Below are 24,268 nucleotides of genomic sequence, written 5' to 3'. Positions count from 1 at the left end.
ATCCAACGGATCAAGGGCAGCCCCTGTACCATACAGGGATTTTATGCCCTGCATGGTAGCCGTGTCCACACGATAACATTGGATTGAAGTAAATGACTGAATAGTACTTGTGGATTTTAGTGCGGAAGTGTTACCTAGGGTTGGTAAAAAGGTCTGGATCGGGCCGACACTTCATGTCAGGTTCTGGATAAAGACTTAAGAAAAAAAAAACTCAAGCTAGCCCCGCCCCCCCCCCCTCTCTATATATATATTAAATAACTGAATTTAAATTTATAAATTAAAATCTAAAGAATTAAAAAATTAATAGAAAAATTAAAAAATCGTAAATCCCTAATTCCTAAAATTAATGATGACTCAAAAATCTTAAAATTATAACAATAAACTCACGCATGCACACTTTCACACTCATGCACACCCATGATTTGCACCGATTTTGTCCACCTCAACAGCCCCCTATATCTCGTAAAGATGCTTATTCCACAGTTTGCATTCAATTTCCAGACACATGAATATAGAGTCGCTTTGTTATATAATGCTATTATTTAAACTTTCTGTCTTTGACATTTTTCACTTAATTACCTTTTGTTCATCAATTTCCAACCATTTCAAGCCTAAAATAAGCCTGATCCATGCTTAGCCTATCTGAACTCAGGCAGTTTTTTTTTAGAGGGGCTGGGCTTGGAAAAGCCCAACCGACCATCAATTTGCCATCCATAGTGTCTCAGTGTCCTTTATTGTAATTGCGGAAAAGAGGGATTTTATAATATTAAATTATTAAAGAGTGGTGTCAATCGCACTACTCAAAAATTAAGCATTTAGTCGATGGCTTATTTTATGAATGGACACGAACATGATCCATCTCATCACATACTAGGTTAAGACGGTTAGTAAAATGTTTCGAAGCCCAACACAGCTGACATGAAAGCACATGCATTTTGTGTAACTTGAGTGGGAGAATTCACTTCGGCCTGCGATTCCAAACTTCTCTAGATTACGCAATTTGTTGTTCGTTTGGGTTGATGTTTGTTGGCTTGCTGGGCTTTCTATTTTTTTGAAGTTGTTTGATCACCCATTTCCCAACAATCTTAAGGCCTGTCTTTATCATGAAAATGAGTTCGGCTTATTGCCTTAAACTATCGCCACCAAAAGTAAATTGGGATTGCTATGAACAAAAAATAAAAAATATGGGTCACGAATAATTTTCACTAGTACACTAAGGTTTTTTACAATTTTAGCCTTGTGTACTGATGATATACATAACTTTATACTAACTGTAGGGGAGGGATGTAAAAATACGGAAATACTTTCTATTAAACTGATATTAGGTGAAACCTCAAGGGAGATATGTAAAAATAACCCTTGTTGAATTTAAAGAGGTTTATAATAAAATTTTGCCAAAGACCGTAGTACTTTAGAGCTAGCCCTGTAATTAGACAATTTTTAATGTGTTAAAGAATTGTAAATTTCAGTAATATGTGGATTTCCAAGCATTAGGATGTACGTATATAATAGAAGTATTTGGACGAGCGCATAGCTATCGTCTATCGATTAGTAATATGAAGAGTGCGGGTATAGAATTAATAAACATATGAGTACTGAAGATAACGTGCATATTATCGTTGAGGAGCAAATAGAATCGGTAATAAGACTGAAAAGTCTAAGGAATTAATTCCAAGGAAAATATGATTTAGAACAATAATCCAAATTATAGTACATAGTATATATATATATTGAAGTTTGAATTTAATCTGTTTCAAGAATTTAATTGTTACATTTGCTTTTCCACTTGTAAGATGAAGTTTGTTTTTCTTTTTTTTTTTCTTTAAGGAGACGTGAATTAGGTCATGCGGAAAAGACAAGCTATGGAATAATAAGCCGAGGGTGCTATTAATTAGTGTTTGGAGCAGCATATGTCATAATGTGCTCTAGTATAGAGAGCCGGTTCATAGCTGATATAGAGAAATCTGTCAAATGTTTGAAAGGATCGAAAATGAGCTAAATAAGTAATTTTTATTTTTTAATGATCAAACAATTCATATACCTAATCAGAAGTACAGTGGTCGAACAATTTATATTTAAAAAAAAAAATTCTGGATGACGTACCTAGTTGTGAAGGTTTTTTAATGTGATTTAAAATTTTGTTAGGGTTGTGCAAGGCTGGGCTGGGCTGGGCTTGTCATGGCAACCCCTTGCCAACTGGAAGGACTGTTTATCCCATAAGCTCATCTAAGACAATATTCCGTCATCTTCTTAGCTTCAAATTTCAAAAGTTTATCATTTTTTCAACTCGAAGGACAGTGCACGATGGTGAAATTTTTTGAGAATTATAGGGGGTAAAAAAGGTAAAATACAGTCTTATTCAATTGATGCGCTGAAAAGCCCAGTTTATGCAAGACTATAAATTACATAAAAGGAACATATTCATTCATTATCATTGAGGATTTCTACTATTATTATTATTTTTTTTTTTTTGAGAAGAAGATTTCTACTATTATTTGATACCAAATTAGCAATGACACTTGAAAGATATAAATGTCATAATAATAGCAATGATACTTGCAACATATATATATGCCTTGATTTTGGCTTGTAATGCTGTTGAATGGGAAAGATATTTATGATCTTTTTGCGATCCATACCCATGTGAGGAAAATTTGAGCCCATGCCTCTTGTACCATCGCCAGTAACAGTTACAAAAATCGATTAAAAATAAGTGATCGCTAATTTGTGCATATGATGAGTTTTTTAATAGATAATTTAGACATCAAGCTCACAATCGCATATTTCTAAAAACTTTAAAGGCTAACAGTAAGAACTAAATGGTAAAATTTAAAAACAGTGGGGGAAAAAATGGCATTTTTCCCAATCTTGAAAAGAAAGTATTACTTTCTCTAAGCGACAAAAAATTAATCAGGCAGCTCATAGTTGCCCTGCTGACTCCCTTCTTCACAATTCCAGAGAGGAGTATATAAAAAAGAAAAATGTAATTAATATACGTTTGTCACGTTAGTTAGACAGATCTCTAAAGTCATTTTAAAATATTTTAATTTACGGCTACATTCGTTCAAAATAAAATTATTATAAAGATTCACCAAACATAGAACTGTCTTTATATAGCCTATAGCAGATAATACAACTCAAGTTAACTCGAACAAATACATAGTTGGTATTGTTCGTTGACTATTGAAAACATGGCATATTATTTTCTTTTAATTAACAAAAAGTCGTTGATGAGAATTTTTTTTAAAAAATTTTAAAAAGAAAAAGTACAGTTGCACTCTCAAGATTTAAAGAAATGATCGCATAATCCTAAATTTTTTATAGGATATTTCAAACTCTCTTTTGACTTTAATACCTCTTAATATAATGATTCTAAAATAGTTATTGTTTTCAATAGACGTGATCAATCACTTTTTATTCAACAATTTGTGTTTGTCATCAATTAAATTAAATTAAATTAACGCGGACGAATACATGGTTGGTGTGGTCCGTTGACAAAAAGTGTTGATGAGAAGAATTTAAAAAAATTTAAAGGGAAAAGCACAGTTAGACCCTTAAAGTTTGAGAAAATGGTTATAGAGACTCTTAAATTTTTAGTAAGGGATATCAAACCTCCTTTCGACCATAAAATCCTTTGAATTAGTAATTTAAAAAATTAAATTTAAAATTTTAATAAATGAGCAATAAAATATAAATAATTTAGTCTGTTTAGTTAGGGATGATAGAAATCCCCACGAGGACGGGGTTTGAAGAGATTTTTCTCATTTGAGGAGATACATAATTTCTTATTTGAGGATGAGGCTCTTAAATTTTTAGTAAGGGATATCAAACCTCCTTTCGACCATAAAACTCTTTGAATTAGTAATTTAAAAAAATTAAATTTAAAATTTCAATAAATACAAGCAATACAAATATAAATAATTTAATCTGTTTAGTTAGGGATGATAGAAATCCCCACGAGGACGGGGTTTGAAGAGATTTTTCTCATTTTAGGAGATACCTAATTTCTTATTTGAGGATGAGGCTCTTAAATTTTCAATAAGGGATATCAAGCCTCCGTTTGACCATAAAACTCTTTGAATTAGTAACTTAAAAAAATTAAATTTAAAATTTCAATAAATACAAGCAATAAAATATAAATAATTTAATCTGTTTAGTTAGGGATGATAGAAATCCCCACGAGAACGGAGTCCAAAGAGATTTTTCTCATTTAAGGAGGGTATAAGGATAATTTTATACCTAATTTCTTATTTGAGGATGGGACATGAATAATTTATTTCCAAATATCTTATTCGGGCAGGGGACAGGGATTTGGTGAAATCTCCATCCCCTCCCATTTTCCCATTCTAATTTTTAATTTTTAATTTTTTATATTTTATTTCTTCTAAAAATGGATGTAAATGAAAGATATCGTAATAATAGCTAATATAAACACTTGAATATTGAAAATGATAATTTTTTTGATGACTTATACTATGAGACTTTTATGAATTTGTTAAACTATAAAGCTCTACTTTTGCTTCATTTTATAGATTATCTTGTAATTTTAATGATATTGACTTTGTTTTATGAAATGATTTTAATTGTTTTAGTTTATCTTGATGTTTTTACATTGGTAAGACGATTATATACTCTTACATTAATATGATTAAATTAAGTTAAAAAAATAAAGTAATTAGTTATTTGGTGATTCGATACCCTTAGGGATCCCTATCTCCTCCTTTTAGTTAATTTTAAATCGTACGGGAATATAAATAGAGCATCGAAGATGGGTATAGGGATGTCGATCTTCTCCCTATTGCAATCTCTATTTCTAGTAGATTAATGATACTAAAATATTTTTACTATTTAAAATAATTTTAAAATATAAATTATTGTATTTATTTCAATAATAATTTGCATCTATTATAAATATTCCAAATAAATATTTGTAAAATATATTTTACAATTAATAAAATATATCTCACTTACCATTGTAAAAAATATTTTATTTAATATACAAAATAATTTAAATATTTATAATATTTATTTTAGTATTATGTTTCCATTTATAAAAAAATTAATTTAATATAATAAAACATGTCTAGTAGTTTATAAAATATTAAAGTAGTTTTTATTATTAAAATTATTGTAAAATGTACATATTATTACATTTATTTTAATATTATATCTCTATTTTCATAAAACATTGGAATTAATTTAATACAACGAAAGGTATTATAGCTTAAAGAAGATTTTGGTATCTCTTAGTAGAAACTTGAGAATTTTTATGACTATTTTCATAAACCTTGGGGGCATAGCTATCATTTGTCCAATTTAAAATAGGGCGTGGATATTTTCAACCCACTATTTTTATAAACCAGCCCACGTTCATAAAATAATTAAAATAAGTTCACCTTAATTTATAGAATTACAAATTAATAATAAGTTTGAATAATTAATTAATTAAATCATTCTTATAATATTTTTTTTCTTACTTTGTATTTTAACAATCTTTAACAATTTAAGGTTACTTTAAGATAAGTTTAATTTAACTAATTTACCCTTATAATCTAAAATAACCAAATCACCCTAAGAAATATATATTATTGTAACTAATTGTTTAGGCACTTAGTTTTATATTTTATATAAAATTTCATAATTTTCAATAATCCTGATGTCCTAATTACATCTCGTTAGTTTAGTGGAATATTAATAATTATACTAAAAAAGTACTACTTATACATCCTTAAAATATAATTTTTTATAAAAATTTATTAAAGTTTAAAGTAAATTTTTAGATTTTTTGGTACTCTTGCCTTATGAGGTTAGAATAATTATATTAATTTATGTTAAAACAACCTTATTGATCAAATATAATAAAAAAAATAGTCTCATAAAAAAATTAATGAATATGGATTTAATTGGTTAAATTTTTAAATTTCTTCTTAATTTAAATTTTTAAAAAATATTGTGTACTTGTAATAATTTTTTAAAATTAGGGTAGGTTTACAAAATTTATGGGGTGGAAATATCACCACCCTTTTAACTAATAACATTGCTATGTGAATTGACAACTACTAATGTTGTTGTACATTATGTGTCATCACAAGATTCTTATCCTCATCCCCGCGCGGCTATTCTACCTGATTTCTTGGGTCAACGATTTTCTCTTTCTTTTGGAAAAAAAAAATTGAATAATGAAAATTCTTCACAATAAATTTATTTGATCACTCCAGCTGACCATTTTCATTATCAAACGACAAATCAAACTACGGATAGCGAACGCGTTCATTCTCAGAAGCCTTCTTCATTATTCTTGCGCTTTGATATTCATTATAAATTTATAATTCTCATGCCCGTGATGAGGCAGAAGGCACTGTAACTTCAATTGAGAACAAGGTGAGTACAAAATTCCAATCCATTGATTATATATATACTATAATTTATGGATGTCATTTAATTAATTCACGTAGGAAACAGAAGATTTGAGGCTGAAGATTGATGAATTGGCCGAGGAAGTAAAGAATGGAGAAATTAATTAAGCAAATCATGAATCAAATACGAGAAGAATCGAAAGAAATTGAAGAACCGTTCCAACAATCACCTCCACTCGTATGTGATTCTATTTTTTCACTTTTATTACCTCCTTGCTTTTACCTCATATAATTTCAGGCAAACGCTAATTTGGTCCTTATAATTTAAGAGAATTATTCCCTATAAATTTTGTCTTATTAGATAAACTCTTACAATCAGAACACTAGGCCAAGAAGACAAAGGCTTCAGCGAAATGGACAAATATGGCCAGGTCAAATAATTTTTTTTTTTTGCTTCTTTTTTCACAATTAATGCTTTCTTTTTCTCGTTGTTTTAGTTGATTAAGTTGTATTCATTATTTTATTATTTATTTTATAGTTTTTCTTTTTCTTTAGTGATGGCCGACAGCTTATTTACTCGGTTGAGCTTTTAATAAAGAAATTTTATTTCTTTTTGTTAAAAAAATTGCCCCAACCCTCCTAGGGTTTCACCAAGTAGTTTTTTTAATTGATCACCAGAACTTAAATTTTGAGGAGGTTGGCGGGCTAAAAAAAATAATTAATTTAAACTTGTAAAATTAATTTATAATAAATTAATTTGTGGGGTGTACTCAGAAATAGGGTTTTTCAGAAAATTTTTAGGGGTGCCAGTAGCACCAATCTTAATTTTTAGAGTTTTTCTCTGACGAATATTTCGAAAGAGTTTATAAGCAGACTAAAATATATATCTGACTTAGCTTGAAAACTTTGAATTCAACTCACTAGCGAGAAAATTCTAAATTAACTATTTAAGATCCGATACTTATGAAGACAGTAATTAACCAAACATGTCTTGGTCTTTCTATTTTTTATATCCTTTTTGTTTAATCAGTTTTTCTCACTCTCCTTTTTGGTTTATAGGTTATGAGGTGATCGGTGAGGTAAGGAACAAATGTTGACTCAAAAGTCTATCAATTTTTTTTCTCTCTCTCTCTCTATTTTCTTCTTCTAAGACACTGTCTTATAACCAGAAAACTAATCTAGGACGACAAAGGCTTCAACGAAAGGAAAAAATTTGGCCAGGTCAAGATACATATTTTGTGTTCTTTGTTTTCCCTTTTTTCCTTTTCCCGTTAATCACAATATTTTTATTCTAAATTCGAATTTTGTAAAATCTGGATGTTCTCAAACCTGACAACATTATATATATATATTATTTCTTTCTTTTTATTAAAATAAAAATACTCTTATAAATAGAAAAAGAACTCCAATGTATTGAAAATTTTATTTTTTTATATTTCAGTACATTGGAGGTTCGCATTTTTTTTTAATTTTCGAATAGGAGACTAAGTCTGGAGATAGTCTTTTTTATTTCGCATTTTTTTATAAAATAAAAAAATTTATTTTTTGTTCTTCTTTTTTCACATTTTTTTTTATAAACAAATATTTACCCTTTTACATTTGTCCTCCTATATTTTCATTCTTTTATGTTTAATTTATCCTTTTTTCTCCTTTTTGGTTTCTAGGTTCTGAAGAGGTAATTGGTGACGGTTGTCATGTTTCGATTCGTACGGAAACTAAGAAAAAACTTCAAGATGTAGGGATTTGTGCTCTTCATAATTCAAAATATAAATTCTCCTAGAAAAAGAAAAAATTCTCTTTATAATTCATAATATAAATTTATTTTTTCTAATAATATACCAGATTCGCGGAAACAATCCATACCCAGGATCCAAGGTCAAGGATAAAGCAAAAGAAATTGTTGATGACAATAAGGTCAGTTCAAAATTATTTGCAAACATCAATCCAAAACAAAATTCATTACTGTCTTATATGTGTTATTTTATTATTATAGGAAATAGTTACTAATTCAATTAGTGAAGGCTTTGAAGTGATTGGCGACGAGGTAGATCCAGGATTAAATTTATTTTTATTTTAAATTATTAGGTAGGAAAAAGAACACTTACATCCCTAAGGTCGGAGAAATAATTAAATAGACCCCAAATTTTCTAATCCCAAGATATTTTTTTATATCATAATATTTTTTTTTATTAACTCAAAAAATATTGACTAAATAAAAATATAATTTTAAAATAAATGTAATAATAAATACATTTTAAAATAACTTTAATATTAAAAAATATTTTAATACTTAACAATCTATTAGACATTTTTTATTATATCAAAATAAAATTTTATACTAAATAGAAACATAATGTTTAAACAAATATATTAAAATCTAAATTATTTTAAATATTATGTAAAATAATAATTGGGATATTTTAATTTTTCCATTGGAAGTTTTCTAATATATCACGTAAGTATCAAGATTTCTTGAAAGTTGCATTTTACTACCTAATGTTTAGGCTATTATCCTTTAACCACCAAAATGTTAATATAGTTAAAAATTTGCTGATGTCATAAGGGTTTAAGGAATTTTTCATTAAAACCAATATGCATCGTTCTCAATTATGAAATAAACTGCTAAATAATAAAAAAATTAAAAAATTCCTAACCCGAAATGAAAATTAAATGGCAATTTGAAGAAATTGAGAGTGAAGAGAGGAAGAAAGGCAAATGCTCTGAGAATTTGAAGAAGGGAGTCAACTTCTAATTAAAGTAATTAATAATTAAATTCTGAGTTAGCTGTTTGTGAATGGAGACGTGTACGAAGGCTGTAATCAACCAAAATTTGTCTTGGTCCTTCTGTTTTTACTCATGCAGTCTCCTTTTCGGTTTCTAGGCTCTGAGGTGATTGTTGACGATGTTCAAGATTCGGTTCCTGTGGATTCTGGGACCAACAATGTAGGGACGTGACCTCTTTTCCATACGACATTATATGCATACGTGTCATTTTTCACTTTTTCGGCACTGGGATTTATTTAATTTTTTCGATTATTTTATTTCTGATTAGACACCGAAAAAAAAAAATACAATCATTTTGCCAGTTCAATAAAATTGGAAAAGAAACAAATATTAACTCCAAAATCTGTCTTTTTTTTTTTTAATCTTTTTGTCTTTTTGTTTTAATCTTTTTTTTTTTCTATTTTCTTCTTCTTAGATGAGCTCTTACGGCCAGAAAACTAAGCCAGGACGGCAAAGGCTTAAGCGAAAAGAATACATTTTGCCAGGTCAATATATATATTTTTCTTTCATAACTAATCTCATGTTTTCTCACTATGCAGGTTTATTTTTTAATTTATTTTAATCCTTAGTTAAACATAATGTCAGCACCTTCACTAGAAAATATAATAAAAATATCCATATATGTAAGAATGAAAAATTAAATCACAAACTAATATGTATGCTGATTTAATTCAGAGTGATGCTACTTGACGGAACAAAAAGTAGGAAAAAAATCTAGCTTCGATTTTGAAAGAGTTTGTATAATACCGTGCTTAGTTAGGGTAACTTTTTTTTTTTTTTTGGGTGAGGATCACTGTATTTCACCTCATTTCCCCTACTAAGGCTCGAACTTAGTACTTGGCCCTAAGAAGACAATGCTCTTACTATATGAACTAAGTCTTCGCTTCCACTTAATTTGGATACTTAGTTAGGATATCTACTGATGTGTCACCAATTATTTAATATTATGTATATGGTATTAATTAATTTTATTATCAATTATTAACCTACTACTTTTAAAATTTCTCAATAAATGATATATAAGATGCTATATCAATAAGTATCTCAATTGAGTATCCAAAGTGAATAAGAACAATATTAATGCTTTAATTCATATATCTTGATCTTTCAATTTTTTCTTTCTTTTCTGTTTAACCCATTTTTCTTATTCTCCTTTTTGGTTTCTAAGTTCTGAGGTGATTGGTAAGAGTGGTTCGATTCTTACTTATCAAAAGAAAAAACTCGAAGATGTACGAATTTGAGCTCTTTCTATTATTGATATTAGATACATGTCATTTACAAATTTTTACCACTATGATTAAATCTATTTTTGATTTTCAGATTGGTTAGTAGTAATAAATATCCCAAAATTTTATCCAAAAATAATTGGGCATGTGATGTATGATTCATCAAAATAGTTGATAAATCTTATAGGTCCCAAGTAAATTAGTTATAATATCTCACTATCCAAACAAATACTACATCATTTAGGATCAAAGTTTGGGATAGAAAAAAAAAATATTTTGCTTGAAAATTATTTTTGATTTTGTCCAGTCGGGTATAATTTTCGGACACTGTTGTAGTGCTCTTTGTAATGTATTTTGAGATAAATTCAGTACATTGTCTTACATTTGTGCAGCTACCTGCAAAGTGCATTTCGCGCATCATTTCTCTTACGACACCTCGCGATGCAAGTAGGTTGGCACTGGTATGTCCCGCCTTCAGATCGGCTGCGGATTCAGATTCCGTATGGGAGAAGTTTTTGCCGTCCGATTACGAAGGGTTCATTTCGAACTCATCTTTGATCGACAAGAAGAAGAAGGATCTTTATTTTCATCTATGTCGCAACCCCATCCTCTTCAACAATAATACCGCGAGCTTTGGGCTAGAGCAAGAGAGTGGTAAAAAATGTTACATGGCTGGTGCAAAATGGATTTATGAAAATTCGGGAATTTCACACCGAGATTGCGAAATGATTCCTTCATCAGCTGGATCTAGGTTTCCTGAAGTGATTGAACTTAAGCTTATGTCGAGTTTAGAAATCGAAGCAAGATTTGGTACAACAATTTTTTCACCCAAAACCAATTATGCAGCTTACTTTGTGTTCAAGTTTGCGGAATTCAGAGAAGGGCCTGAAACTAGTCCTATAGATTTTGAAGTCTATTTTGATGGAAGCCATAATGGCAAAAAGCGTAGAGAGTTTCTTGATCCTCAACTATCTCAAGACCGAGGAAATAGGTGGATAGAGATTAAGATGGGTGAGTTCTCTATTGAAAATGGAGATGAAGGAACAGTAGTTTGTAGGCTGTCCGAACCAGAACCCTTATCTAAGCGTGGCACTATTATTTTCCAAGGTATTGAGGTTAGGCCTGAATATGGCAGGTAAATGCAATTAACATTTTAAGGGTGTATCAATTGTCTACCCTAAATTAACAAAAGTTATTTACCGACCACTAAACCGTTAGCTGTCGTTTGAAAATTAACAGAACTGTGGTGAATTGACGATTTTACCCTTAAAAATTATCACTTGTATATCCTTAAAGTCTATTATTATCACTTATATACTCTTAAATTATCACTTATATACTCTTAAATTATCACTTATATCATATGAAATGACTAGATTACCCTTTTGACGTCATCATGTTTAAACGGCAACTAACGGTTTGGTGGACGACAGATACATTTTGTCAACTTAGGGTGAACGACTGATATACCCTGAAAGTGTTGTAGTAAGTTTGATAACGGAGTAAACTAAGGGTATACAATTGATAATTTCCCTAATATTAATTGGGTTCATTATTGACATGACTTAAAAGTGTTTGATTTACTCTTAAGTATAAGAGTGTCTAATTATAATATATCTTGGTGAGTCCAGGATCGATCCACAGAGAAAAGATTTAATTTGTTTCTTTTATTTTATCTAAAATTTGAAAATAAAACTTAAATATAAATAACTTAATTTAAATAAAATTATGAAATTGAATTAGTTAGGGTTGTGGATTCACTCTTAGTTGTAAATAAAACTTAATAAATTCTTTTTGCCATTTTTTTTAGATTTATTGCCCAAAAGATTAATTATATAAATTATTATTATTTTCCCTTTAATTTTATGATGGATTAAGTATTCATTGTGTCAAAATTTAATTTGTCTACAATAAGTCAAAATACCATTTTACCACACCTTATATTAAGATAAAAAGAATTTATTGTGCCAAACTCTCTTGTTTGTCTACAATAAATCAAAATTTCATAATATAAAATATGTATAAAATTAAATAGAAAATAACTTAATTTATAAAATTAAAAATAAAATTTGATTAAATCATATTTATTTCCTAAGAGTTTCACCTTCCCCTAACTATTAATATTTAGCTAAACCTATTTTTAATAAAGGAAATTACTAAAATTGAAAAACACATAATTAAAAATGGAATTTGAAAATTAAAATAAATCTAATTTTATTGATTGAAAATAAATTACAAAGAGAGATGAGAAGAAGAATTTGGGGGGAAAGAAAAGAAGAGAATGTGTGGAGAGGTGTGTTCACCCCCCTCTATTTATATTAATACATGGTAAATCCTCACCACACAAATAAAAAAATCTAATTACATCTTAACCTTACATTTGTCCCACTAATAATTTCACTAATAAAACATAAACCTAACTTATCCACTCAAGCATATCCAATACATTCCACTAACAATTATCGTACCTAACATGATAAAAATTTATAATTTTACAATTACCACATTTACCGTGGTAAAAATGTAAAAATTTACAACAAAAGTCTTAAATCCTCCTCGATAGAGGTGGGCATCGGTTTAGTTCGGTTTGGATCTAAAATTTAAAAAAACCGTTCGATTTTTTTTTTCAAAAAAACCGAATCAAAACCGATAGGTCAGTTTCGGTTTTCGGTTTCGGATTGGTTTCAGTTCTCTTAACGGTTTTATTTAAGCAATCGGTTTTTCGGTTCATCTTAACGGTTCGGTTTTCGGTTCGATTTTCCAAATCATTTTCTATTTCAACATCCTCCTCAAAATCATCCTTCATAATCTCCTCTACAACATTGCTATTTTCTTCCATCCTGCACAAAAAGCCTACTGAAATCAATGTATAATCAAACCAAAAAAACAATTTACAAATTTGTATTTAAAAAAAAAGCAAGAATGTTGGACTAAAATGAAGAGTTTTCAAAATTATAGTTACTGTGTTTAATATCAAAAGTTTAGGCCCAAAATGTAAATAAAATAAAATAAGTATTTATGCCATAGTAGAAACTAGCAAAATATTAAGGAATCAAATGATATTTTATCTAGTTGACCTTCGGTCAAGGACTATTATGCAAAGTTAGCAAACAAACTAAATCATAATAGAATTCTTATATGGAAACATTTTCTAAATATTAGGTCATACTAAAATATTATTAAAAAAGAAGGGAGCTAAATGCTATTTTCCCTCCATCATCTTAAACCTTTTCGTGTGGCCAGCAGACTTCACCCAGCAATGTCCAGAGCATAATTTCCAAACGAAAAAAATTATAGCACAAATGTCCTGTGAATGGTATCAGATAGCAAATACGTGGAAAGAAGCGATTGGTGATAGACTACCGAAAGCTAAATGATTGCTTACAAGACATAAGGTACCGGATTGCGGATGGTGTAAGAGAATCCTTCAGGAAAATACAATATTTCACTCCAAGACTCGATGATTACTTCTGCCATACAACGATCTTCCCACTTCCGTCCACACATCAAAGTCATCCTCAATCCCTCTGAAGATAGCCAGATAGCTCTTACTGCTCTCATTGACACCGGAGCTATGTGCTCCTTCATCCGAGAAGCCTGTGTTCCCCGACAATTTTATGTTCCTACTAAGGTTTCTTTCGGATCCGCCAGCGGCAAGGACTTCTACAGCAAAAAGGTTACTCGTCCGATCGAAATCTAACCTTTTATGATCCAGCATGGATTCTTTGCCTTCGATTACTCTGGCGAAGATATCCTCCTTGGCACCGACTTTCTCCGTCTGGTTGCCCCTTTTACCTTCTTTCCTGAAGGATTCTCTTACACCATCCGCAATCCAGTCGATGGTTCTCCCCATACTTTTCAGGTTCCTTGGGTTGAAAAGCAATCCATTTTTGGGGAGGGTGGAAAACTAACAAACTACCCAATCCATAAATATGAACCCCAAATTAAGGAACTCCTTGAATGCTGTGCCGAAGTACCAAACCAGTTCTGGGCTAGAGAACAACACTTTGTGTCTCTACCATATAAAGATGGATGGACCATACCTCACCAGACAGCCTCTCATCCAGGTATGCCCCATGACGAAGAATTGTGCAAATCAGAGATCCAGGCCCTTATGGATCTAAAGCTCATCAGGCCCTCTAAGTCTCATTGGGCCAGCCCAGCATTCTATGTCAACAAGCATTCAGAGCAAATACGTGGAAAGAAGCGATTGGTGATAGACTGCCGAAAGCTAAATGATTGCTTGCAAGACATAAGGTACCCGATTCCACGAAGGACACATCTTTTGAAACGCATTGCTGGAGCAAAGGTGTTCTCAAAGTTTGACATGAAGTCAGGCTTTTGGCAAATTGGAATCAAGAAAGAAGACAGACACAAGACAGCATTTGTGGTCCCCCATGGGCATTATGAATGGAACGTGATGCCTTTCGGCCTAAAGAATGCACCGTCAGAATTCCAAAACAGAATGGATGAGGTGTATAAATCCATTTCAGAAGGCAATCAACTGGTCAAACATCAATGCTGTGGAACAAAACCAAGCCTTGGGAGACATCATGGTCACTCAACAACAGATTCTTGCTGACTTAGCTGTAATAAGAAAACAGCTAAAGAAAAACAAGAAACAACATAAGATGTCCACCCAACAGTTCTCTCAACTACATGATAGTGCCTCCAGGACAGTCAACATGATTGTGATGACTGGAGCAGCAGACGAAGATGAAATGAGAAGGACAAGGGAGAGTTACCAACAACCAAAGGTGTTCAGGCACTGGAAGAGCAAGCCTACAAAACCATGGCATATCTGGGAAGAAAATGCATCTGGGAATAACCAGAAAGCATTTTGGAGAAGCTATGCTCCTCCTCCTCAATACCCATGGCCCCAGAAGGCTGCTGGGTGGGACGAGGAAACAGAAACTGATGATAGCTCAAGCATCTCTTCTACGGAGAACCCTCCAATTCCTATTCTAATGCAGAGAGCTAATCCTACAAATCCATTTTATGTGGATACACGTACCAGATTTGCTGCTTCAACAACAACACCTGGCCAAACCTCTGATCCTACAAGGCAAACTCAAAACCCATCAGGGACAACACAATTCACTGCCCCTGAATTCACAGAACCAGCAGCTACAGAAGCCTCCTCCAATCCGGCTGGTGCACCTACTGATCGTGCCCCTCATATAGATGAAGTAAGTCAGGGAGAAGAATGGGAAACCCGAGTACAACTAGGACATTCCACAACCGGAAAGATGTTCTGGAATATTGATGGAATGAAGCCTAAGGAAAGGCTGGCTTATTTTGAAAAAATGGTAGCTTGGTACGAAGGAGAATGTCAAAGAGCCCCCCAGTTGAGCAGAAGATCAGCCGCATTACGGCTGGTAGCAGGATTTGTTGGATCGTTAAGACGATGGTGGGGACGAAAGCTTACTAGTGAGCAACGACAATTCATTCTCAGCAGAGAAGATCCTTGTGGAAGCTTAGTTGAAAATCTATCCTTGGATTTTCTAGGCCATTTCACAAGAGAAGAAGAGGTTGCTGAAAAGCAATTTCTCCAAAACAAGTGTTGTGATGTTCGGAAAATGGAAGAGTACTACCTGGAGCAAGAAAGGTTGTACTACATCTTTGACAAAGTTTGACCAGTTGATTGCCTTCTCAATTGGGCCGAATTCGGTTGGGTTAGTTTTCTGTATTACCCATTTGGCAGCATACATTCCTCCGGGAATATCTTTAATAAACTCATTATCAAGATCCGGAGTGGTAATCATGTTTACTGGACCCATGATTCTGCAGGAGGTAGTTCTTCTTGGCATATGTGTGCACAAGGAGGGATGCTTTCCTTCAAGCTGGCATTTTTCACATGGATAGAGAGCTTTAGTCTCTGTGGGGAAAGAGACTGATACTCTTCCTTCTTGTAGCCTGCTTATCTTTGGGACCTCATGGATTTGTTGAGGCCTGTTGTTTTTCTCATACTCATTAATCCATTGAGGGGGAAAAATGAGTTGGTTTTGCCTATAAGTCCTGGGTTGAAAGACTCTGCCATCACCAGCAAGGAATCTGGTAATAGGTTTGCCAGAGCTACTCATAGAGAATAGATGGGTTTGGACTTTATAGGTCATAGTGTGATGGATTGCCAAGGCAGATTCATCAGGTTTCATGGTTAGACCATTGACCTGAATTAATACCTTAATGGCATCTGTAAGAGATGGCTTGTGTATATCAAGGGTAAATTTTGGCTCAACTTGGAGAACAACATGGCCTTGGTTGAGTCCTGCCTCAACGGCAGTAATTAAAGCTTTTTCAAAAGTTTGCCATCTAGTGTCGAGAATGGCAATAAAACATGTAATATCTTTTCCAGCTAGGAATAGAGGTTGTATCCCTATCTGGATTGCTCCAAGGTGTAATCCCTTGTATCCCTGAAGTTTATACCTTGTAATCTCGCTGGAAGAGATTATGGGAAGGTATGTTTCTTTTGAGCTTGAGGAGATTGACTGGACAATGATTTCAGAGGATTTGTAGATGGTTTTAAGCTTAGGTTGTCTTATGGGGATTATGGCTCTTAGGTGGTTAAGAGTAAGGCTAATATGGTAGTATCTGTAAGGATCTAACGGATCAAGTCTGAAGGACTGAACCGCTCTCTCACTGTTTTCATCCTCTTGGGTTTCATAATGGAAATTTACAGAGGGTAAACTATCAGTTGGTACTCTGATGGCCGAAGTAGATGGTTGGTCAGAAATTGGTTGATTACTGGATCTGTTACTGTTTTGGGTTTCCATGGCTAAAAGAAATCAGAGGGTTTTCTTTGGGGTGATAAGCCCTAAAACACGGCACTTCTTGGCCTTCTCAAGGGGGCGCCACACCTTACAGAATTTACTCTGTAGTGTTTTAGTATGGAAAGTTTAGACAGGCAGACTAGTATCCAACAACTTTCTGATGTGGAGGATCCGAAGTATTTCGGCAACCACAGAGCATAGTATTGTTGCACACCCAGGGGTTTCCTTTTGGGAAATATGGCTCTGATACCAAAAATCTATTTTAGAGCAAACAGAGGAAGGTTACTTTCATTAAGAGGAATGAGAGATTACAAATACAATATTTCACTCCAAGACTCGATGATTATTCACAAACCAAGGGTTCCCTTTTATAGGCATAAGGGAACCACTATTACATACTGTAGGCATTATTAAACCTTATCACAAAGGAATCTACTTTACAACTCACTCCTTTACTTTATGTCACACTCACACTCTTATCCTTATCACTAAGGATAGTACATACTAATACAGATACACTATATTATTATGAATTGTGCAAATCAGAGATCCAGGCCCTTATGGATCACAGCTCAGCCTTGCCCAGCTCTACCAGATTGCAATGGAGCTTATTCAAAGCCACTGCAGATCTCAAGATTTACGAAGACACATGAAGTAGATTGAGAAATCCTCTCTGCAAAAATTCTGTAATGAGGAACCAAACAAGTTTGGTTGCCAACATACAGACAAAATGTGCTCTTGTAATCCTGGCAGACAGAAGAAAGCAAAACGCCCATGGAAACCATACAAAGAAAAAAAATACTGTTTCATCAAAAAACGGACACACAAGAAAGGCTCTGGCCGATGTTTCATCTGTGGCAAGAAAGGCCACTATGCTAAACAATGTAAATCCAAAAAGAAACTCCCAGCCAAACTCATCCAGCTGATCCAGCAAGATGATTTTGATGACGACATTTATACCTGGTCCGATAACCCCTTTGGTGCTGTCTATACCCTTGATGAAAACGTCCATGTCTTCTCCCATATTTGGCCAAATTGGGTCTGGCTGTGGGTCTAGTTCTGGCTGGGGCCATTCTTGGAGGTCTAGCCAGTTGGCCATATCTTCAAGTTCGTTCCTCCATCTGTCAATATCTGGGGTATCCAGATAGGTGATGTCTTGTGGCCTACCATGTCGGGAAAGGTAGTCATTATACTTATGCTGCATGTCGGCTGCCTCGTCTTCGTCTCCATGGAGTTTGAGATTTCGTATCTCCTCTCTGTAGTAAAGGTCTGGAGTACTGCAGACTTGTGGGGATACTGGACTGTGGGTGTTGTACATGGGAACAGTCCCGTATACCTCTGCTAAGGCTTGCCTAGCGTTCCAGCAACCAGTCCACATGGAATCGATTTCTTCATGGGAGTGGTCATATTGGACTACCTGTATGAAAGGCTTTTTGTACCGTCCCCAAATATCTGTGAGTTTCACGATCACTATTGTAGAGTGGGTGATGTGATAACCGTTGATGAGTTTTAGTGTGAGGACATCTTCAAAGATCGTGAAACTCACAGATATTTGGGGACGGTACAAAAAGCCTTTCATACAGGTAGTCCAACTCATCAGGCCCTCTAAGTCTCATTGGGCCAGCCCAGCATTCTATGTCAACAAGCATTCAGAGCAAATACGTGGAAAGAAGCGATTGGTGAAACCTGATGAATCTGCCTTGGCAATCCATCACACCATGACCTATAAAGTCCAAACCCATCTGTTCTCTATGAGTAGCTCTGGCAAACCTATTACCAGATTCCTTGCTGGTGATGGCAGAGTCTTTCAACCCAGGAGAGAGCGGTTCAGTCCTTCAGACTTGATCCGTTAGATCCTTACAGATACTACCATATTAGCCCTACTCTTAACCACCCCAACTGATAGTTCACCCTCTGTAAATTTCCATTATGAAACCCAAGAGGATGAAAACAGTGAGAGAGCGGTTGAGGTATGGTCCATCCATCTTTATATGGTAGAGACACAAAGTGTTCATCACGTTCCATTCATAATGCCCATGGGGGACCACAAATGAATACAGATACACTATATTATTATCACCAATGCTTCCACTGTAGGGTCCACTAAGCTTCCGCTACAGTCCAGAGTTGCCACTGGTTGGTGTGCTACGTCCGGACCGATGGTTCCATCGTTCTTCAGATGCGGCGTCCATGTCTTCTCCCATATTTGGCCAAATTGGGTTTGGCTGTGGGTCTAGTTCTGGCTGGGGCCATTCTTGGAGGTCTAGCCAGTTGGCCATATCTTCAAGTTCGTTCCTCCATCTGTCAATATCTGGGGTATCCAGATAGGTGATGTCTTGTGGCCTACCATGTCGGGAAAGGTAGTCATTATACTTATGCTGCATGTCGGCTGCCTCGTCTTCGTCTCCATGGAGTTTGAGATTTCGTATCTCCTCTCTGTAGTAAAGGTCTGGAGTACTGCAAACTTGTGGGGATACTGGACTGTGGGTGTTGTACATGGGAACAGTCCCGTATACCTCTGCTAAGGCTTGCCTAACGTTCCAGCAACCAGTCCACATGGAATCGATTTCTTCATGGGAGTGGTCATGTTGGACTACCTGTATGAAAGGCTTTTTGTACCGTCCCCAAATATCTGTGAGTTTCACGATCACTATTGTAGAGTGGGTGATGTGATAACCGTTGATGAGTTTTAGTGTGAGGACATCTTCAAAGATGGGGGCGAACATTCGATCGAACCATCTTCCTTTACCGTATCTTCGGCTGGTATGGATCTGGTTTGGTTCGAACAGTATTGCTACGGGGTATATGTTGAGCCAGTACCACGTGATGTAGTAAGCTTGAGGAGTTATGTCGCAAATGACATAGTGACCCCAATTGGAGTTCTCATCTATCACATAGTGAAAAGTGCAACCAACCTTGAAGATAGTTTCATGCATCTGGTCCGGGTTTGGATGCGGATCGAAGGCTCTTTGGCACTTCTTGTTATGGGCAGGTCTGTGTTCTTGCATGGCCATGAGCTGCCATACCCGCCATGTCAGAGCCTGATCCTCCGGATCTCTCTTGTGAGAGATGATTTTCTCAAAGATGTCTTCCTGTACTTCAGAAGGAAGCCATGCAATAAAGGTATTGAGATCTTTGAGAAAGTGTGCTCTGTTTTCATGTGCACTGGAGCTGCCTTCTTCCCAGCGTCTCGGGAGGCTTCTTCTTGTGATCATGGTGATTGGTCTAGAAAGGAAATCCGCTACAGTATTGGATTCTCCTTTGATGTGTCTGACTTCAAATTTAAATCTCGAGAGGGATTCGGACCACCTTGCTAGTTGTGGATCTGGGATTTCTCCTTCTTTTCTTCTGATCAATCCCAAGAGGTACTTGTAATCTGTTTCAATTACAAAGGGGGTTAGAGAGAGAAAGAATTGAAACTTCTTGATCCCTTTAGTGACTGCTAAGACTTCTTTCTTTGAGGATGGGTAGTGGCTTTGAGCGTCGTTGAACTGGCCAGATTTATAGCCACAGACTCTCCTGTTTCCCTCGGATTCCTCTATCAATAGTGCTCCCCAATAATGGTCACTAGCATCTTTTGAAAAAGCTTTAATTACTGCCGTTGAGGCAGGACTCAACCAAGGCCATGTTGTTCTCCAAGTTGAGCCAAATTTTACCCTTGATATACACAAGCCATCTCTTACAGATGCCATTAAGGTATTAATTCAGGTCAATGGTCTAACCATGAAACCTGATGAATCTGCCTTGGCAATCCATCACACCATGGCTTGTGTATATCAAGGGTAAAATTTGGCTTGAAAAATACAATAACATGCTCATAACTAGGCAAAGATAATAAAACTAAATGCTATTAATAACTTAAACAAACATGAAATAAGTGCAAATTAAAGAGTAATTTAAAAAAAAAATCCATTTCAGAAAAAAAAAGAAGAAAAACAGAGCAAGTTACGAACGAACGAAAACATACACATTACCTGACTATCTAGCTAGCAACAGAGTAAGGAAAGAAACGAAGCAGTAGGTCGGTAGTAAGGAGAAGGCAGATGCGAGTTAGGGCTTGGGTAAGTGGCTGTGCTGCAGCTAAAGCGTGTGGAGAGTGGAGCAAACTGCACATGTTTAATTTATGTATATATATGTCCTAGTAAAATTACAAAAATGCCCTAATTTCGGTTCGGTTCGGATTTTTTAATTTTTGATCCGAAAACCAAACCGAACCGAACCATTCGGTTCGGTATTTATAAATTCGGATTTTTTACTTTAAAAAAACCGAACCAAAGTTTTTTCGGTTTCGATTCAATTATGCCCACCCCTACTCCTCGACAATGACATAATTTCTCGGACTTCCGGAATCCAAAATTGACATCCATACATTTGTTCGTAGCCTCAAATTGCATGAAATTATTATTTTTACCTAATAAACACACAAAAATACACAAAATCAAATATTTAGAAAAATAATTAGAAATTCACAATATGTTACGCAATTACAAATATAAATTACATTAATAAAACATAATAGCATTTTTATCCCTTAATAAACATACAATTTTTAACACTAATCAATTATCTCTAATTGAAAATTTGGGGGTGTGCATGATCATTTCTAAACCTTGGTAGTGTAGTTGTTATTTGCCTTAAACTTATTAAAAAATCACATTTTCCTATGGGGCCTATTTACTATATAATTTAATAACTACTTAAATTTGTAACTAAATCTATATGATATGTCTAAGTGCCTTTTGTAAACTATATCCTCAATGTTATTTGCCTTCTATTGAAATTGTCATTTTACAACAAGAAGTTATTCAATATCAATATCAATATCACTTTAAGTTGTCTATACGCAAGATGGGCTCCATATGTCATCTTTAATAAAGAAAGCTCTTTTCGGGGAAAAATAAAAATTAAAAATTAAAAACTCTACAATAATCTTACTGCTATCAATGCAGGGCAAATGATTACTATTCAAATAGAACGTAGTAAATACTAAATCAAGGCAACTCAATTGTGTAACTAAAAATAAAGGATTTTCTTTATTAATTTATCGATTAATTAATATCCACTAAATTAGTAAATGTTTCGTGTTCTAGAATATTAATTTATCAAAACTTTTACTATTTAGTTGCATGTGACAAATATGAGCGACGATGAGATTTGCAGCCTTTATTTTATCAAGATTCAACCCTCAAGCCTCAAAATGGCTCATAAGAGTTGTTTGTGTTGAAAGTGTCAGCCTTTTGTGAAATACTATCTAAGCAACCCAAGATGGGGAGGGGGGGGGGGGGGAAGTTGAATTGAGTTTCTAAAAAATTATGCAATGCTTGAACAAAACTCAATGCGAATCTTGAATGAATTTAAAACAATAATAAATAAATCAACCAAAATGTAAAGAGATAAGGGAAGAGAGATTCAAACACAAAAATTTTTATGTGGTTAAACTAAACCTTGCCTACGTCCACGCCTCCAAGCTCACCGGGCTTGGGGATTCCACTAGTCAAGCCTCCAAAGCTTCAAGAACACTTACAATTGACTGCACAGGTATCAATTAACCTTTATACCAAAAGATTATCCCTAATCTCTTAATTCAAGTGCATTCAAACACTTACAATCACTCAAAACAAAGATTACAAATGTGTTTTTCTCTCACACAATATATATGATTACAAATCAATACTCAATGTGTGAATAAATGAAACAAGAACAAATTTAAAGCTCAATGAATGTTGTATTCTCAATTACAAGCTCAATGATAACTTTGTGATCAACCCTTGTTTGAATTTGATTGAGTTTATTTATAGTTGGAGCTGAAAAATAGCCGTTATTGACTTTCTGCCAGAAATTAGATCGTCGTTAATAGTTATCGGTTAACCGTTTTGACTAGTCTAAATGACAGTTGAGCTGAATTTAAAGAATCGGTTAACCTTTTGCCACTATCGGTTCACCGTTAATTTCTAGAGACCTACAAAATAAATTTTGGCTATCCATTTTTGCTAAACTATTCAAGGTTAGCATGAAATTTTATTTTGGAAATTATCAGTTAGTTGTTTGCAGTTAACGGTTCGCTGGTTATTTCTAGTAACCTGCAAAACAAAATGAGCTTGTTCGTTTTTGTTAAACAAAATTTGAGAGAGCTTCTATTTGAGTGTTTTAGTAAGGATTCAATTGGGTGTATAAGATGTCGCCCAAAAAAAAAAAAATTTAATAGCCAATTTTGGCTATAAATAGAGAGGCTCCCTCCTCATTTTATTCATTTCATTTTCTTAAGTTTCTCTTCTCTGTTTTGTAAAAGAGAAAGAGTTGTGTGAGATTTTAAGAGTTTTAATACTCTTGTGTAATTAGTGAGTGAGAGATTGGGTGTATTGGGGTTTTGGGTAGTGAGCCAAAGTATTACAATACTTGTAATCCTTATTTCACTAGTGAAATATTTTCCTTTTGTCTCCGCTCATGGACGTATGCTAAAAGCCGAACCACGTAATTTTCTAGTGTCCTCTTTTGTGCTTGTTCTTTATTTTCTTCTAATTTTATTTTAGCTACGTGTCTGCTTCATCCATCAATTTCTTAACAGTGGTATCCGAGCTATTGGTTGTATTTTTAGAGTCGGGTACTGTTCACGTATACGGTTCTATTCATGTATACAATACTATTCACGTATATGATATTGTTCACGAGAAAACGGTGGGAGTGATCCAAGAATTTTACGGTGCAAAGCAAGGAATAATGGTGTGAGTAAAGTAACTGTGTGGTTTTGTGTATGTTTAGGAACGTTCTGTCACAAAAGCGATAAGAGCCTAAGGAGTCTGGGTTTTAAGTAGGACCATTGGGACCCCTCCAGTCTTTCCTGAAAACTTTCCTGGTATGCATATTCACACATACTCACAACTATTCGATGTGGTACACTAACTAGTGTGCGGTATTCATTAACAAAATGGCGGCAAAATATGAAATTGAGAAGTTCAACGAGAATAATTTTTCGTTGTGGAAAATGAAGATGAAAGCTATATTGAGGAAAAATAATTGCTTGGTAGCAATTAGAGAAAGGCTCATGGAGATAACTGATGACAAGTGGAACGAGATAGATGGCAACGTCATTTCTAATCTACACTTGGCACTTGCGGATGAAGTATTATTGAGT

At 33.9% G+C, this 24,268-nt stretch overlaps 2 protein-coding genes across 24 annotated transcripts in view; one reads left to right on the top strand and one right to left on the bottom strand.

Annotated features, from left to right (window-relative positions):
• LOC102615977 (tetrahydroberberine oxidase-like) overlaps positions 1-24,268 on the bottom strand; it is a 57,269-nt gene that overhangs the window by 8,817 nt on the left and 24,184 nt on the right. The gene's annotated exons all lie outside the window — the stretch shown is intronic.
• The window catches only part of LOC102626181 (putative F-box protein PP2-B12), a 63,691-nt gene continuing 45,539 nt past the window's right edge, over positions 6,117-24,268 (top strand). The window contains exons 1-8 of one of the 23 annotated variants that reach the window (XM_052440584.1): positions 6,123-6,381; positions 6,456-6,594; positions 6,718-6,787; positions 7,416-7,435; positions 7,526-7,577; positions 8,021-8,091; positions 8,199-8,270; positions 8,350-8,400. In XM_052440584.1, the coding sequence (XP_052296544.1) occupies positions 6,508-6,594; positions 6,718-6,787; positions 7,416-7,435; positions 7,526-7,577; positions 8,021-8,091; positions 8,199-8,270; positions 8,350-8,400 (423 nt within the window). In that variant the 5' untranslated portion in view covers positions 6,123-6,381; positions 6,456-6,507. Of the gene's footprint in view, positions 6,382-6,455; positions 6,595-6,717; positions 6,788-7,415; positions 7,436-7,525; positions 7,578-8,020; positions 8,092-8,198; positions 8,271-8,349; positions 8,401-24,268 lie in introns of all 23 variants that reach the window. The other 22 variants (XM_052440593.1, XM_052440591.1, XM_052440599.1 and 19 more) reach the window with 22 other exon arrangements.

The sequence above is a fragment of the Citrus sinensis genome, chromosome 5, assembly GCF_022201045.2.
Source record: "Citrus sinensis cultivar Valencia sweet orange chromosome 5, DVS_A1.0, whole genome shotgun sequence".
Taxonomy (NCBI): domain Eukaryota; kingdom Viridiplantae; phylum Streptophyta; class Magnoliopsida; order Sapindales; family Rutaceae; genus Citrus; species Citrus sinensis.
Note: the sequence above shows the minus strand (reverse complement) of the source record. Positions and strands in the feature narration are given on the sequence as shown.